The sequence below is a fragment of the Helicoverpa zea genome, chromosome 5 (assembly GCF_022581195.2).
Source record: "Helicoverpa zea isolate HzStark_Cry1AcR chromosome 5, ilHelZeax1.1, whole genome shotgun sequence".
In the NCBI taxonomy this organism is placed as follows: domain Eukaryota; kingdom Metazoa; phylum Arthropoda; class Insecta; order Lepidoptera; family Noctuidae; genus Helicoverpa; species Helicoverpa zea.
The window spans coordinates 5254844-5270812 of NC_061456.1; the positions used below are offsets into that span (position 1 = coordinate 5254844).

A 15969-nucleotide genomic window follows, 5' to 3' on the forward strand; every position below is an offset into this window, starting at 1 on the left:
AAGGCAACCATGACCGACGTTAATAATTGAATCGTAAGTTTGTGTAGACTTTTTTAATTGCAAATGTAGCAGGTGCGCTAATGATTTCAAATGTAAATAGTTTTCATATTAATGTAAAATGAAATACTTAAGGATTTAAATATTAACTCTTTGATCTACTTAATTTTGTCTGCAGACTGAATGCAAACGAGTTGTTGCTAAGGATAGATAATTTTCACTTTATATTCCTAGAAGAGATTTTTCTCCTACTTTAGAGTTAATGTTAAATTAAAAGCCTTGATAACAGCTACGAAATAGGTTTATTTTGCTATTGAACAAATAATAATAACCTATTTCCAACTTAACATTTTGTCATAAAAACCAGCCTGCTGAAATGTTAGCAAAAGAGACAATCAATCAATTCAATCTGAATGTATCTCACGTATTCCTGGACCTAATTAAGTGATATTTATAGAGGTAGCTACACACTAAGTTAACATAATGGTGTTTCTAACGTGTGGCAGTCGTACATTAGTATATGGCCGTAGATTATCCAGCAGCGCCCGCGCCGCGCCCACCGACGTACTCTGACGGCGAACGTGAAAAAGTGTGACCCGCTCTTACACATATGAGATCGCTATATAAGACTTTGCGGACCAACTTTGCTCTCATTTCGATTTACGCTTAAGTTTGGCAAATACACTTTGAGCTTTCGACTTTAATGCGAATATTACGAAAATAATAATTTATGCGATATTGTTTATAGAGTGCAAAAAAATTAAATAAGAATGAAGACGGTAAGTAAATTAAATTAAATTTCTTATATTTTTTTTAATTCTTACGAAATCCTTATGTAAACAAACTTAACATACGGTGCTCCGTTCTTTGTTTCAGGTAATCTTCATTGTGTTGGCACTTCAACATGTGCTTGCGTATCACGACCCTGATCTGAACTATCACCTGAGTCAGGTACAGAAAGTATCTAATTGCGATAATGGTTACTCATACGCTGCGCCGTCGGTGCAGCTCACCACAACCGGCATCAAAACGATCTCAGCACCTGCTGCCAACTTAATTTCACAACCGATCGTCGCCGCACCCGCGTACCAGTACTCTGGCGCCTCAGGCTACTCGTCAAGTGGAAGCTCAGGCTACTCGGCTGGAGGCAGTGCAGCATATTCTACTGGCATAACATACCAGTCTGCAGCTCCTCAAATTACATACGCAGCACAACCATCTGCCTCGTATCAATCTTCATCATCCAACTACAACAACTACGCTTCACAAGGATACACCACTAAAGAATTTCACGGTTACACGACGTCTGCTGGTCTGTCATCAGCTGCTTCAAGTGGCAAAAGTGTACGACCACTCGCCACATACGCCCAAGCACCGATACTCGCCAAAGTGACCGCGGCTCCACTTATCGCCAAGTTCTCGATAGCTCCTGCTAAGACTTCTTATGTGACACAAAACTTGATAGCTCAACAAGCTTATTCCACTGGATCAGCAGCAAAGGCATCCCTCAACTCCTACAGCAGCATCCAAACAGGAGGACCGGTCGTCTCACAAGTGTATGCCGCTCCATCTGCAGGATACGCAACATCGCCCGCTTTGAGAGTGCAGCAACCACAAACCTTTGGACAGACACAGTACTCGGCCGTCTCAGCACCGTCTGTCGCTCAGTATGCTCAATACAGTCAAGTTCCGGTGGCGGCACCGGGTGCTCACTTCGTTCCAGCAGTGTCACAGTACTCCACATCTTCTGTGTCCCACGCGTCTGCGCCATCTTCGAACTACTTCACACCAGCCGTATCCCAACATTCTGGTGCATCAATCAGTCAGCAGTACTCTGCACCGGTAGTGACGCAACATTCTGCGCAGTACGCGACTCCGGTAGTGGCTCAGTATTCAGCTCCTGCGCAATATTCAGTTCAACAGTCTGCTCCTGCTGTGGTGCAGCATTCGGCGCCTGTGGTTGCTCAGTACTCCGCGCCGGCCGTGGCGTCAGTGAGTCAGTACGCGAGTGCTCCCGTGGGTGTGGCGCATGTGTCCTCGCCGGCCTACGCCGCGGTGGCCGCGCCCGCTGTTGCGAAGGTCGCGGCAGCACCCCTCGTCAAGAATGTTCACACAGAATTCTTGGAAAATTATGTAAGTACTAACGCACTATAACTGACGATTAAATAATCGTCAATCATTTCATTTGTTGACATGCGCTTTGAGAACGTAATCACAATTTTGTTGTTGATTTAAAATTAATATTTCTCATTTTGTAACACTTCCTAATCTTTCTATCGACCAAATTAGTTTTGATTAGGAAATCATATTTTACACTTTTGTAAATATGCGGCTTATTTTCATCTCTGTGAATCCAATGAATTGAGAATTGCCTCAAACTCATGTGTAACGTATGTGCCTCAGGACATTGCGGCATACCATAGAATAGTTACTTCATATCCCTACAACTAATACAGTGACGTAATCAATTTGATTGGCTGTCGAGTTAGATCCAGGACTGGTTCCACCACGTCGAAATCTTGACCGATTACCGTCTCACTGTGCTCAAATGTAAGAAATTGTCAAGCGTGAAGTGGTTCATGTTTACCTACATGTTGTGCAATGGTCTACAAACCCCATTGCACTGTCATTTGATTGATTAGGTGTGGGTTTACATCTAAACGTTTAAATTTAATTAGCAGAACCGCATTAATAGATTGTAGACATGTTATTAATTTGTAGAATGGAATTCATACGATCATTATACCTCTTATATCATTAAATTGTCCATTTATGTTGTAAATATTTTTCTTATAACAAATATAATAGGTCTTCTAATGAACTTAATAATTCAGTGAGTAGTGGTCAAGGTTAGCTACGATTATTCAACTTAATTGTGAATACCCTAGTTTAGATCCCCTAGTTTAGATATCTGACAATAATAACAACAAATTGAACCAACTGTTGAGAATTTACCAACAAGTTAGAACACTGAATTCATTATAATATCGGTCTTAAGCTCAGCTGACTTGAAATAGGTGAAGGTAGCATAATTTATAGAGTCCGCATTGTGCCTATGTACCTCAGTTACTTAGTAAATATTTGTCTCCACGAAGACTAGAGCTGAACAAGACACGAACTGATTTAAGATACTAACAATTACGTAAACTGACTGACCATTCTAAATTGCAAACAATCCTTTAGGCACTAGTGCTACTGCAACAATCTAGATTATAAACAAAAGCAGGTAGTGATACTTAAAAGCTTTCTATTTGTGGTATTGGTAAAAACTACAGGAATAACAACACCTTATATTATCGCTCAACTATCTGCGTAGAATCCACAACACAACCTTTTTAAACCTCACATTTACGTGGAGGTTTCGACGACTTCAAGTCACAAAAAACTGAAGTAATGTATCTCACCTCCATATTTTTATGCAATTCTAATGAATTAGTAAACCACAACGCACATTTATGGTTTGGCTTAATAACCCTATTAATTCTATAAAAAAGTTATATGAAAAAGCTGTCATGATGCGCTAAATCTCGGGTATTAGATACATTTGGAAAAGCCACAAAAGTAGAGGCTATAGGTACTTTTGTTCAGCTTAAAAAGCTTGCCTGTATTTTTAACACGCTTATATTAGCTTCACTTGTAGGTAGCTATGTATGTAAGAAAATCTTAGAATCTTTATTTGACCCACTTCCCGGTCTTCGATTAGGATGAAATTTTGCACACGCTCTGAGTTCTGATGACAATACATGACTAGAGTGTTTTTTTTTTGTTTTTTACACTACATACTATATTTTTTGTATTTCTTCTATGATTTTATACTTTAGATACTTAGTTTAGTTACAGAAGCTGCAGTTTATAATTATATATTATTAAACAAGACACGCATTTATTTTATGAAAATCCTTTCAATAGTTTTCACGCGAAAGCGCGAAAGACAGGCAGAAATACTTTCGCATTTGTATTATAAGTAAGGATATCGTTTTCTTTATTTTGTAAACATGGCTATCATGTGTGTATTAAGCACGTGCGTGTGAACTGCATTTTTTCGAAATTTGTATCTCTTCACTGAAATTTTGGGCAGTTAACTCGGATTACCAAACTTTTTATTGTCAAACCGAAGGTGTGTGGTGCGTCAGACGAGTTAAATCAGCAACATTCACTTACGTAACAATTAGTGCGAACTTGTCCGATTCAATCTAGACTACTTTCACCGTTTTGTCGTCTTACTACCCTCGGATTATCGAGGAGATAAGGAGTCCTGCTGTGTGACTGCTTGTTAAAGCTATTCACTGTGCCGCAGCTTGAACGCAGCACGTGTTCATTTAAATGTCAGTCAATATATTTTAAATGATCCTTCTTGTAATATTTTAATACAGTACCTAGATCTCACTAGGGGATTCCAAAAATCACTAGAATCGAACTACCAATAAAATACTAACTAATTGACGCGTAACGAACTTATAAGGTCTCGCAAACCTTTTACAGCACCAATAAAGGCAATTTCGTTGCACTCGTAGGTGTGCTTTAGGTACCTAACTAACCCAGTAAATGGGCACTAAAGTTCATTCAATACTTGTTTGCAACCTTTGTTGCGTCTGACATTTCTCACGGCACCATCTAAATTGTGATAACCCTTTTGCAGGACGCCCACCCGCGGTATGCTTTCGAATACAGTGTCAATGACCCTCACACCGGTGACATAAAGCAACAGAAAGAAGAAAGAGACGGCGAAGTCGTTAAAGGTATGCACTGTTTTTAAAAAGTAAAGGTAACCATCTTCTTATGACACCTGGGTGGTTAACTGCACTCTAGAGTGTGGGTTGTATTTTATCACACAATAATCCGCCTTTTGTTATGATTGTTATTCGCAGCAGAATATTAATGACAACTGCAATCACGTTTATTTCAAGGCGAAAATGAACGCTCACCATAGATAGAGAGACCTAAATACATGGCACAGCACTTATTCATAAATTCTCATTTATGTTCGGTGAAGGACGACGGAAACTCGTAGCCGTGTTACCTATAAATATTTTTTATTTATGCAGGTCAGTATTCTCTGGTTGAGCCGGACGGGTCCGTGCGGACGGTGAACTACGTCGCCGACTGGGAGACTGGCTTCCATGCCGACGTACGCAACAGCAAAGACAATCAACATTAGAAGTATCTACGAACAAAATTCGGAAAGGCACCACGGCTGGTTCGAATGCTTGCCTTATTTGGTCTGACCACCTGTTAAAGCCTAAATTAGGTCCTGATCTAAACGGTCTTAGCTTATGATTGTAAATAAATTAGTGAAACGAATCGAATTGGATAAGGACGGAAGTCGATAGCCTTGTTAGGTCAGGCATGTGTGCAAAAAATGTGATTTATGTCAGTCGAAGGATATTCAGCTGATATTTGCTAGATTTTTACATTTGTAAGTAAAATATTATCATAAATGTTTAATTATTAGGTATCACGCATACTCGTTTAATTATGTATCCAAATATACGTTAAGGCGGCCAACCGTCCCGCATTCTGCGGGACCGTCCCGCAATGCTTGACGAAATCCCGTTTTGAAATTATTAGTAAAATAGTCCCGCATAACGTTATATGCGTCCCGCATGTCCCGCATCCCTATTTTTCTACCACACTTCTACACAACACCCACCTGCGCGCACGCTCAACAGTGCAAGAACCCAGATTACCTATATAATCTCGTTCTCTTTATTTCTACTGAACTCGTGAGGCCTAATGATTTTGAAAATAAGGCATTAGTGCACGCTGTGACACGATATTGATAGGTTAAATTATAGCTTTTTGCTTACGGTTTTTATTTTATCAGTTCCGTCCGATCATTTTTCATGCCCCCCCCCCCCCCTTTTTTCACGAAAGGTTAAGTCCCGCATTCAGTTTTCGGAAAGTTGGCCGCCTTAATATACGTAAGATATACACAAATGTGAAATCATGTTATGGGCTTTTAGTAGGTAGGCCCACCTTCGTCTACCACTTTCGACATGAGCTATTTACTTAAATTTGATCCGAAGGTTGAAGACATTAACTAATAGTGCCATCAAAATCCATTCAGTAGTTTTAAGATATACATATCGCACTTTTCTTTAAACTGGTGCTACCTTGAATGTAAACCTTTTACTTAGGTACTATCCCTGTTCATCATTTTATTTATTTGCGGTCCTAATTCATAGTCTTAATTGTATAATTATATTCCTAAAGATGTATAAAGCACTGTTTTTTTTTACACACAGCATTATTTAAATCCTCTCACCTTTTCCTCCTTATTTCCACATCACTGGACCGTGTTACCCAGCGAAGCCATAAACTAAATTCGCCAGGACAACTTAGCTTGTAACACGGGCAGTTGACCAAAACTGGATATAACCGCCACGCTACGCAAACCACCATTCACTTTGTTTCCGCATTCGATCCTTTCCAAAAGCAATGCAACCATCTCTAAATACCGGTAGAGAATAAATTCATAAATTATGCTATTATTGACTTTATGATTTCCGATATTCCGGTAATGTAATTTTTTTTTATTTTTACGCAAAAGAGATTCGAAAAACGACTGATAGGTATTCCTATTTTCAACAACAAACGAACTTCGCGTTACCCTAACATAACTAGACTAGACGATGAATTGATTCATCATACGGTCCATTGAACGCATTTCATTACAGCAATGTTATAGGTTCGTATCCAGCGAATGTCAGTTGTTTTAAAATTATGCTACAAAACATATTGTGACCACTTTTGTTTGGGTTATTCCCGCTCGGTAACACCCTTTCATCAACACTGTTGACGATCGGGAAAAAAAAGTTTCGTTCGTTCACAGTGTTGACGAACGCTACTTATTATTTTAGTGTAAAATGGTTATTATGCACATGATAAGGCCACTTTTATTTTCTAGTTAATTGTGTTTTAAAAGATTTAACATAATCCATTAAAACATTTAAAAAATCCATGACATTTTATTTCCATATTTTAAAAATAAAAACCGGCATTCATGGACACTGTGAACGAACGAAACTTTTTTTCCCGATCGTCAACAGTGTTGACGAAAGGGTGTTACCGAGCGGGAATAACCTTTTGTTTTTCCCACGATTATTGAACTACCTATGTATAAAATTAGTCTATAAACTACCTAGGTATGTTTCCTTATAATTTTTTAAATTGGGATTTGTTACCACAAAAGGCTTTGTATAATATACATATTGTGAAAAAAATGTCTTTTACCTACATTATTTTGGTCCAATTAAACAATTTATTAAACATGGAATAAAAAATATTTATTCAATCAATCAATCCACCGTTTATTTCTTTGTACATAATTTTACAATATTTTGCTTAATTCTAAAAAGTACCATTACACCTAAAAAATTAACAACACCCCTTAACTTTAATTTTTATTTAATTGTTCCGCCATATTCCACAGACTCATCTGCACTGCTATTCGTGTCTATGAGGCCAATCGGGTCTCTGTCAATATGGTATGGGGTTCGTTCAATGAATAGGCTAGACTGATCCTCTGTTTCTCTTCGTCTTAGCTCAACTATTCTTTCTCTTTCAGATGCTAGATAACTTTCATAGCTTAATCGGGCCTCCACACAGTTATTTCTAGCTATTGATAATCGTTGTCCTCTTTGTGAAAGAGATTCGGATTGGCGCGAGAGGGCACGACGCTGTCGGTCGGAGGCTAAACGTGCTTCACGTTCTTCGATACTCTCTTGCGAGCGCCGAGCCGCGGCTCGAGTTCTTTGCGAACTTAAACGTAACTCCCTTTCGATAAAAGTCTCTGAATAGCGCGAGAGGGTGTGCCTATCTCGATCAGCTGCAAGCCGTCGCTCGCGTTGCTTAGTGCTCTCCCGAGAGCGCAAAGTCGCGGCTCGAATTCTTAGCAAACTTAAGCGTTTGCACCTCTCAGTAAAAGTTTCAGATGCACGTGACAGAGCAATGTTCTCTCGGTTGATAGATAACCGCACTTCACGATCTTCTTCTGATTCCTGAGACCTATTAAGTCTCATCCTTTTCGCATCTCGGCTAACTCGCGAAAGGTTGGATTTTTTTTTGGTTGGCATAGTAAGGGACAAAATGTTATGTTCTATACAAAAGAATTAAGAACTACGTAAGATATTAGGAAAGTCTCGAATAAATTCGAAGCGTGTGCCAAGTCTTGTTTCAGACAAATTCACTACGAACTTTAACACTTTTGAAAAAAAAATGATTCGAACTACGAACCAATCAAATATATCCTGATCGATTAGATTTTATTAAATAGAATTTTGGATTCGTAATTCAAATCAATATACAAAACAAATACTCAATGACAAAGGCAACCTTTTTTAAACCATAGACGCTTTTACGACACTCAATGAAACTTTTAAAAGTACACAGCCACAGTTCACAGTACCACGTTTCCCATTAATATTTACTTAGTACGCATTTATTGATGGCCAGGCATTATAAGTTTGTTGATTTCTCTTCCATTAAAATAGCATTTTGGGCAAGAATAGTCTTGATCTGCAGTTTTGTTCGCCTGAAAAATAAACAATATAATTATCCATAAAACATCCAATATCCAAACAGGTGATAAAAAGTATGTATTTTGATAATATTGATCTGATATCTGTTATAATAAATTTATTATCCTAGTATTATACCTAATCCAATCAGATATTTCAGAGGGAAGCTTTATAATTATTACTCTTTGACACAAAGGAAATACATAGGGCAGTACTTATGGGAAGTATATAACAATGTACATAAGGAAGTACATAGTAGTTAGTAGAATTGAGGAATACAAGGGAGTATACATAAGGGAGTAGAATACATAACAAAGTACATAGGAGTATGAAAATTTCACATAAACATTGTCTTTCATTTTTAAATACATATCAAATCAGAAAAAATCTCAAAACAAAACCAAATTGCTTATCTGAACCAAAAAGCTTAACCAACAAAGAATAGGTTACCCCCTAGCTTTAGCTGGTTAAGCCTACATATAGCCGCACTTCGAACTTTAGGTGTACCAGTAATAAACTTACCATTATACAATAGTAACAAAATATGTGGCTGCAGCCCAAAGTGTGAGGTAGCACTGGCTTATTGTTACAGCAAGCACAGACTGTCTGTAATGTCATCACAGCCTCCATAGTACTGGCTGTTGATCGGACATGTTGTCGCCACCACACATACTTCAGTAAGTTTGATAGTTTACTTCTTACTCCAAAGATGTTGATCAATGCTATTGATGTGCCTATTAATTCCTGCAAACAGAATATTAATAATTTTACTTTTGGTGCATTAACCCAATACTAAGTAAATATTCTTATGTGAAGATATAGCATAAATTACCTATATATAAAGAAATAATTATTTATTGTGTACTGATACACAATACTTACAATAAAATTATGCCACAAAAGTTCTCTAGTCCAAGAGAAATCAGTTAGGTCTTCTCTAGTCAACTTCTCAGCAGACAACTCAATGCCCAATATAAAATCTATGAGCAGTGGATATTTGCCAGTCTGTATGAATCTACAGAAGTTCAGTATTTCACCAATCAATTGAAAAGTTTCTAATTTATTAATAAAATTCTGAACTTTTGTGTTGGAAGTAAAACTGTAGATTGCTCTTTCTCTAAGATACTTCAGCCCAACATTGTAACCATAATACCAGAATAGTTTACTTCTAGCAAAATTATCTGATTTATAATTCAATGAGAGCATCTGTTGCCCAAAGGTACTCTTTTGGTCATACACAGAATATTTAAAAATCCATGTTCTTATCAAAAGTTCCAACTCGGGCAGAATAGGTTGAACATACTGGGGCTGAAAAGAAAAGTATAAGTAGTCTGAAAAAGCATATCATTAATTTTAAAGGAATAGAAACTAATAAATTACATTTACCAACCTCTATGAATTTTGTTGCTTGAAAAACCAACTGCTTGAAAAGTTCTTCAAGTTGATTGTCCAACTGCACAGCATCTAACTGGCAAATAAAGCAAGTCGCTGATGAAATTCTCCTCTAACCAGCCCCTAACTGAGCAAAGGTGTTAATTTATATCCAGTATTAGTTCATTTACACATAAATAAAGTTTATATTTATGGGCTCACCTGTGTTACTCTAGGAATATAATTCACAGACATTATTCAGTTATGATAGAAAATAACAGTTGTTAAATAACTTCCAGCTTTTGATTCATACAGTCCAACCATTAGGACGAGTTATCGAACTATGAGATAGTTACCAGCAGTGAGATAGTTAGTAACTTATCAGCTGAAATTGGCGGAATTAAAGTATTCTTAACAAGATATGAGTTTATTTTATAAACAACTTCGCTTCGTCAACATCTGAAATTCTGATTTTGACACTTTTGTCTTTTACTGAAGTCAGTCAATCCATCGAGTCAATCAGACAGAATGTCTGGCTTTTTTTTGTAAATTCTTAGGCGCTTACTAGACGATCCATTAACATTATCAGCCGCAGCCTATCTTAAGTAGCTGTTATACCCGCGTCCTGGAGAACTTCTTCCCGTATCGGAATAAAATAACAGCCTAAAGATTATTTTAAATCAGTATGGTACTTTTTTGAGTTAATTCATTAAAAGCATACACACGCACTTGCATACGCGCAAAATTATAAATTGGTGGGATAGTGAAGAGGAACAACTCTGATGTCATAGACAAAACTTCATAATGTGACAAACATCAAACAAAACAAGCTGTCAGTGTCATTCCTTGAAACAAAGCGAGCGCGTCATTGTGCGTATTGATTGAAACATTTTCAGCATTTATCTTTCGATTAGTGTTATTTTTATATTACAAACGTACTACCTCGTATATAGTTGTTAAATAATGGATATTTAAAGTAAGACAAATTCAACTAACGACATGGTTGTTTCACCACAAACCCCCGACAACGAAACCCAAACCGTACAAGCAAAAAGAAACAACATGGCGTCTAAACAGTCGTCAGTGGCTGACACAAGAGCGGAATTGGCGGAATTAGTCAAAAGAAAGGCCGAAGTGGCTGTAAGTAAATAAAACGAACAAACTGTGTAATTTATGTCAGTCAACATGGCTAAACTAATTATTTATATGTTCCAGGAGACTCTGGCTAACTTGGAACGCCAAATATATGCCTTTGAAGGCTCATATTTAGAAGATACTCAGCTTTATGGAAATATTATAAGAGGGTGGGACAGATACCTGACCACTAACAAAAGCACAAATTCCAAGGCAGATAAACGTAACAGAAAGTTCAAAGAGGCTGAACGTTTATTTTCCAAATCCAGTATTACGTCAATGGCTGTAAGTTGTAAACAAAAACTGAGTACAACTATAACTTATATAATATTGCAATTTAAACCCTTTTTTACAATATCTTTTTATATTTTAGGCTGTTAGTGGTCTTGTGGATCCTGCTGAAGCTAAAAGTAAGTGTTGGATACACAGTGTTTATATTAGTTTGTGTAAGGATGCAAATTATAATACTGACTTAAAATTGTGTTTACTTTCTAGATGAAAGAAACAGTGAGACTGAATCTCAAACAAATGAAGACTCATCAGATACACAAATCAGCTCTGGACTCAATGTTAGCAGTCTGAACCATACCACCATACATGGTTCTACTGAGAGTATAGCGTCCAAGCCTTCTGGAAAACAGCATACAAATGGTGGTATTGAAAAAGTTATAAACCATTCCCAAACAAAACAAAGTTTGACTCAAAAGATAGCTACCTCTTCAGGTATGCTACAAAAAGCTTTTGGCAGTGACAGCAAAATGTTGTCAGCTGTAGGCCTAGACAGCAGACCTAGCACTCCCAAGGACAAGGACTCAAGTATGAGTTTGATGAACAAAGGAGATATGATACCAAACTCTCTAAAACACAAAATGTCTACCAGTAGTACAAGTAATAGTAATAGTATGAAGAAAAATAACAATAAGAAAGCAAGACATCGGTAATAAATACACATTAGCGACTTAAGCCTGTTTTTATGTGCCTACAATGCCCGTACTTATCAGTTAGACCCAATTTTATCAAAAATAGTTTTTATTTCTTTGGTCAATTTGTAAATACATAATGTGTTACTTGTTACAATAAGACTTTTATTTTATTTAACAGCCTTCAATTTGTTCGTCCTAATGATCGTAGTATGGTCTGCTTGAATCTTGATTCTGAAATGATGGAATAAATATTACTACACGTGACTTTTTAACATCAATAAATAGGTAGTAGGTAGAATAGGATCTGCTTAAATACTTACGCTTCAACACATTTGGCAAGTCTCTCATTGGACTGCAGAATCTTAGAACTAAATAATAAAATATTGGTAACACTGATATAATGCCAGTGCAAACCAAAAATATGACTTCAGGAGTTCTTCTTATTTTACAACAGTTCAAACTTTTACTCCACACAGACCGCGTAGCATTCATCTGAAAATATTTCATTTTAGTAGAACTTCAACAAACTTGTTATGATTGTTGATACCTGAAATTCTTTTGCTTCACTATGTTCTTTTAAGTAAAAATATGAATAGAGTTATTAATGTAATAACTTACCGAGTCAACTATATCCATACAAATGCTGTCTGTTCCAATTGAATCTGCACTGAGTGTTTTATAAAAACTATCCAACTTAAGGTAGGACTGCATGCAATTATCACAGACAATCTGAGTGTCATTTGAAGAAGGATTTATGTACTTTACTATACAGTTTATGGTTTCATTAAACAACTGATTGAAGTGTATTGTTTCATTTGATAAAACTGGCACTGGAGTGGTCCAATTGTAACAATCTGCAAAAAATATATGGTTAGTGGGTCATCTTACGTGCAGATTTTATATTAAAAATAATTGTAATAGGTACTCAAAAGGGTTCAAATATATAATGTATGTAATATAAAAGGGTCTTGAATACATAAGTATACCTATTTCAAAACTTCTGGATAATTTATTTTTTTCTTTTTCAACAAAATTCTCCATAATTAATTCACTTTAAAGCAAAATGTGTCACTATTTCAATAACATTGTTAATTTTAATTTCATGTTTACCTTCTCATTTGCCATTGCATTAATTAATTAGTTAGTAAATAAATATTTATGACGCATCTGAAGCATAATACATACCAGAGCAATGAGCTTTGTTCCAAATACTTAGAATATTATCATGATACTCTAATATTGCATCCAGTCTATCATGGGATATGAAAATGGACTTGCAAGAGGTTCCATTCACAACTATGGTCATTAACTCTTGATACTTGTTGTGGAAGTTCATATACGGCTCTATACACTTTTCACATATCCTTATAGGTCTAGCATTTAGTATGGAACACTTTGTTAAGTTTGCAGCATAATCAGCAAAATCATTCAATATTAAAGAGCAATTATCAGGGAATGGTGACAAATAGCCAGCTCCAGTTCTAGTTCTGTAAATATCAAGATATTTGTCATTAAATTAAAATTACACACTCAAATAGAGTCATCATCCTCCGAGCCTTTTCCCAATCATGTTGGGGTCGGCTTCCAGTTTAACCGGATTCAGCTGAGTACCAGTGCTTTACAAGAAGCGACTGCCTATCTGACCTCCTCAACACACTCAAATAGAGTATAAGATATAAAATAACTTACAGCAATAGGTCAATATGTTCTGATTCTTTGTTCGACACATCTGCTTTTAAAACGTTTAAGTTTAAGAACAGCAATAAGAATGCACAATAATAATTACTCATTTTGGCTAACATGTCTACAAAACACTTAAGCTTTAAAAAATCACAGTTTTTATTTTTATTTTCTTCGATACAATTGCTCAATTTTTACATTACGTTCCAAAATGTCAAGCACAAAATCAACAATGAATGCGTCAGTCACTTGTCATTGTCAAATAGAAAATTGTATTTTCATAATTTTCACTAGTAGCAGCACAGATTAACCAATTTTTACACGATTTTCTTTATTATTATCATGTGATACACATCATTTATCACATTAAAATCATATATATTTACAATCATAAGTTTTAACGACAATACATAGTCTAACTGCCTGGTTATTAAATTCCTTAGTTTTTACGGTTGGATTGCAATTTTTACGGTTTTTTAATGCACTATTACGTCTCTCATTGATTGTCAATGTCAATGCCACTGTCAGCAGTGTTTTGACAATAGGTCAAGGTCATAATATTTTATTTTGTTTTCAATAATAAGCAGTAATTCACCAATTCTTGCTTAGCTATTGTATTGAGTAAATATTTGTAAGCGTACAGTAATCTCTATCATTTTGCAGTTCTCAGATAACATCTTAGTATTATGTAAATAAACATTAATTTGGAAAGTATCAAACAGAGGTTCCTCAATCATGGATCCCACTCCTGAAGCTTTACAAAGAAAGCTGTATTTTTTACTGGAACAGCTGCAAGATATGGCACGTGAATTACCTCCGTAAGTAGATCCGATAAGTAGCATATGATTTGACCACCTTCGTCTCTAGACTGTGTACCAAAATCCTTATAAATCGCTGTGCTAGTTTTGGCGTAAACGCTTGAAAGGTAGGCAGAACTACTTTCGTAATCGTATAATAAGGATAATACATTTTCATTCCAGCAAATACCAAATGAGAGTACCAATTGAGTTACTTTCTGGCTTAGCAAACTGCCTCCTTAATGAAACAGTTTTTGAAATAGTGAAAGGTCTTATGGAAATCCAGCATGTAACAGAGAAACATTTATTCCAACAACGGCAACAAATTATCAACAAACACAATAGTAAGAAATATTTTGTTAAATACTGTTCATTATTTAGTACTAACCTCCCCACTCAGAGACATTTAATGATTACTTAAGTCACTCCTTAGTGACAGAATATCATACAAAACCTTCACTAAGGAATGGCTTAAGTAACTATTAAATGTCTCTGAGTGGAGAAGTTAGTAATATAAGAGGACATAAAACACATTGTGACAAATTAAAAAAGTAAATCAACATTCTTGCAAGCTACAATGTTAACTGACTGCCCATTATAATATTCCAGTGGAAATTCAAACTATGATGAATAATACTCCAGCAGCAGATCAACAAAGTCTTCAGAAAGCAATATTATTATCAAGACACAGGGAAGAGCTGAGGCAAACTGATATGAAATTAGTTCTCCAATTAGACCAAAAAGTAAGTTAGAATCTTTCTATATTAATATCACTACATAGTATAAAACAAAGTCGCTTTTTCTGTCCCTATGTTCCTTTGTATGCTTAAATCTTCAAAACTACACAACCGATTTTCATACAGTTTATTTTAATAGATAGTGATTAAAGAGGAAGGTTTATATGTATAATAACACATTAAATAGTGGGGAAATACTGTTATCCTGTACTGTTTCGTCTGGAAACTTAAGAAGTTCCTGTACTGAACCCCCCAGAAAGCAACTAGTCAATAATAAACTCATTTTTCTGTCAAAAGTTGGTAACAGATAACTTGATCATTATAACTATCCACTCCACACAAATAAATAACAAAGAGGAAAACATAACTGTTTTGTTACAGGTCAGTGACCAGCAAGTAACTTTAGAAAAGGCTGGTGTCCCAGGCTTTTTTGTAACCAATAAGCCCATAGAAGTTAAGGTACAAATGTATCTCCTTGATTTTATACTCAGACTAAGTAATATGGAAATATAGGAAATAAAGAAAATGTTATTTATGTAAATCTTTTATTTCAAAATCACTTATCATTGTGTGATCTGATCAATCTCCTTTAGAAAATTTCTCATGTATATAGTCAAACAGTTTTAAACAGTTTCTAATATCTACGACTAGCCGTTTTCCCGCGGTTTCACCCGCGTCCCATGGGAGCTACTGCCCGCACCGGGATAAAATATAGCCTATGTTACTCGCAGATTCTAATGGTGAAAGAATATTTAAAATCGGTCCCGTAGATTTTGAGTTTATCCATTACAAACAAACAGTTTTCCTCTTT

General features: G+C 36.0%; 5 protein-coding genes across 7 annotated transcripts; 3 read left to right on the top strand and 2 right to left on the bottom strand.

Annotated features, from left to right (window-relative positions):
• Positions 1-648: 648 nt before the first annotated feature.
• Positions 649-6131, top strand: LOC124630807 (signaling mucin HKR1-like). The gene is made up of 5 exons (XM_047164819.1): positions 649-776; positions 874-2130; positions 4637-4736; positions 5043-5484; positions 5915-6131. Exons 1-4 carry the CDS (start codon positions 768-770, stop codon positions 5153-5155), a joined length of 1479 nt encoding a protein of 492 aa, XP_047020775.1. The 5' UTR covers positions 649-767; the 3' UTR covers positions 5156-5484; positions 5915-6131.
• Positions 6132-7286: 1155 nt separating this feature from the next.
• Positions 7287-10502, bottom strand: LOC124630264 (peroxisome biogenesis factor 2). 2 transcript variants are annotated; one of them, XR_006984408.1, is made up of 5 exons: positions 10110-10502; positions 9907-10035; positions 9399-9824; positions 9039-9260; positions 7287-8530 (listed from the first exon to the last, which is right to left on the bottom strand). XR_006984408.1 is itself a non-coding variant. In XM_047164059.1 (5 exons), exons 1-5 carry the CDS (start codon positions 10140-10142, stop codon positions 8438-8440), a joined length of 852 nt encoding a protein of 283 aa, XP_047020015.1. In that variant the 5' UTR covers positions 10143-10499; the 3' UTR covers positions 7287-8437. The 2 variants fall into 2 exon arrangements, 1 of the variants encoding a protein (XP_047020015.1); XM_047164059.1 differs by having other exon boundaries at positions 9907-9984; positions 10110-10499.
• A 208-nt stretch (positions 10503-10710) lies between these two features.
• LOC124630265 (chromatin modification-related protein MEAF6) lies at positions 10711-12098 on the top strand. Its single transcript, XM_047164060.1, has 4 exons — positions 10711-11027; positions 11103-11306; positions 11395-11431; positions 11517-12098. The coding sequence occupies exons 1-4, from the start codon at positions 10887-10889 to the stop codon at positions 11960-11962; spliced, it is 828 nt and encodes a 275-aa protein (XP_047020016.1). The 5' UTR covers positions 10711-10886; the 3' UTR covers positions 11963-12098.
• LOC124630262 (osteopetrosis-associated transmembrane protein 1) lies at positions 12033-13855 on the bottom strand. 2 transcript variants are annotated; one of them, XM_047164058.1, is made up of 5 exons: positions 13634-13853; positions 13130-13431; positions 12563-12798; positions 12265-12436; positions 12033-12175 (listed from the first exon to the last, which is right to left on the bottom strand). In XM_047164058.1, exons 1-5 carry the CDS (start codon positions 13744-13746, stop codon positions 12126-12128), a joined length of 873 nt encoding a protein of 290 aa, XP_047020014.1. In that variant the 5' UTR covers positions 13747-13853; the 3' UTR covers positions 12033-12125. The 2 variants fall into 2 exon arrangements, with proteins under 2 accessions (XP_047020014.1, XP_047020013.1); XM_047164057.1 differs by having other exon boundaries at positions 12033-12436; positions 13634-13855.
• A 297-nt stretch (positions 13856-14152) lies between these two features.
• Positions 14153-15693, top strand: LOC124630266 (gonadal protein gdl). Its single transcript, XM_047164062.1, has 4 exons — positions 14153-14442; positions 14605-14765; positions 15031-15164; positions 15540-15693. The coding sequence occupies exons 1-4, from the start codon at positions 14360-14362 to the stop codon at positions 15669-15671; spliced, it is 510 nt and encodes a 169-aa protein (XP_047020018.1). The 5' UTR covers positions 14153-14359; the 3' UTR covers positions 15672-15693.
• The last annotated feature ends 276 nt before the right edge of the window (positions 15694-15969 follow it).

Coding starts and splice junctions, on each gene's coding strand:
- LOC124630807 (XM_047164819.1), top strand. Junction 2,131..4,636: donor CAGAATTCTTGGAAAATTAT/GTAAGTACTAAC, acceptor ACCCTTTTGCAG/GACGCCCACCCGCGGTATGC. Junction 4,737..5,042: donor AGACGGCGAAGTCGTTAAAG/GTATGCACTGTT, acceptor TTATTTATGCAG/GTCAGTATTCTCTGGTTGAG.
- LOC124630264 (XM_047164059.1), bottom strand. CDS start 10,142: ATGTCTGTGAATTATATTCCTAGAGTAACACAG. Junction 9,825..9,906: donor AAGCAACAAAATTCATAGAG/GTTGGTAAATGT, acceptor TTTTCTTTTCAG/CCCCAGTATGTTCAACCTAT. Junction 8,531..9,038: donor TTTGTTACTATTGTATAATG/GTAAGTTTATTA, acceptor TTTATTTTTCAG/GCGAACAAAACTGCAGATCA.
- LOC124630265 (XM_047164060.1), top strand. CDS start 10,887: ATGGTTGTTTCACCACAAACCCCCGACAACGAAACCCAAACCGTACAA. Junction 11,307..11,394: donor CCAGTATTACGTCAATGGCT/GTAAGTTGTAAA, acceptor TTTATATTTTAG/GCTGTTAGTGGTCTTGTGGA. Junction 11,432..11,516: donor GGATCCTGCTGAAGCTAAAA/GTAAGTGTTGGA, acceptor TTTACTTTCTAG/ATGAAAGAAACAGTGAGACT.
- LOC124630262 (XM_047164057.1), bottom strand. CDS start 13,746: ATGTTAGCCAAAATGAGTAATTATTATTGTGCATTCTTATTGCTGTTC. Junction 13,432..13,633: donor GAACATATTGACCTATTGCT/GTAAGTTATTTT, acceptor TGATATTTACAG/AACTAGAACTGGAGCTGGCT. Junction 12,799..13,129: donor GAACAAAGCTCATTGCTCTG/GTATGTATTATG, acceptor TATTTTTTGCAG/ATTGTTACAATTGGACCACT.
- LOC124630266 (XM_047164062.1), top strand. CDS start 14,360: ATGGATCCCACTCCTGAAGCTTTACAAAGAAAGCTGTATTTTTTACTG. Junction 14,766..15,030: donor AATTATCAACAAACACAATA/GTAAGAAATATT, acceptor ATAATATTCCAG/TGGAAATTCAAACTATGATG. Junction 15,165..15,539: donor TTCTCCAATTAGACCAAAAA/GTAAGTTAGAAT, acceptor GTTTTGTTACAG/GTCAGTGACCAGCAAGTAAC.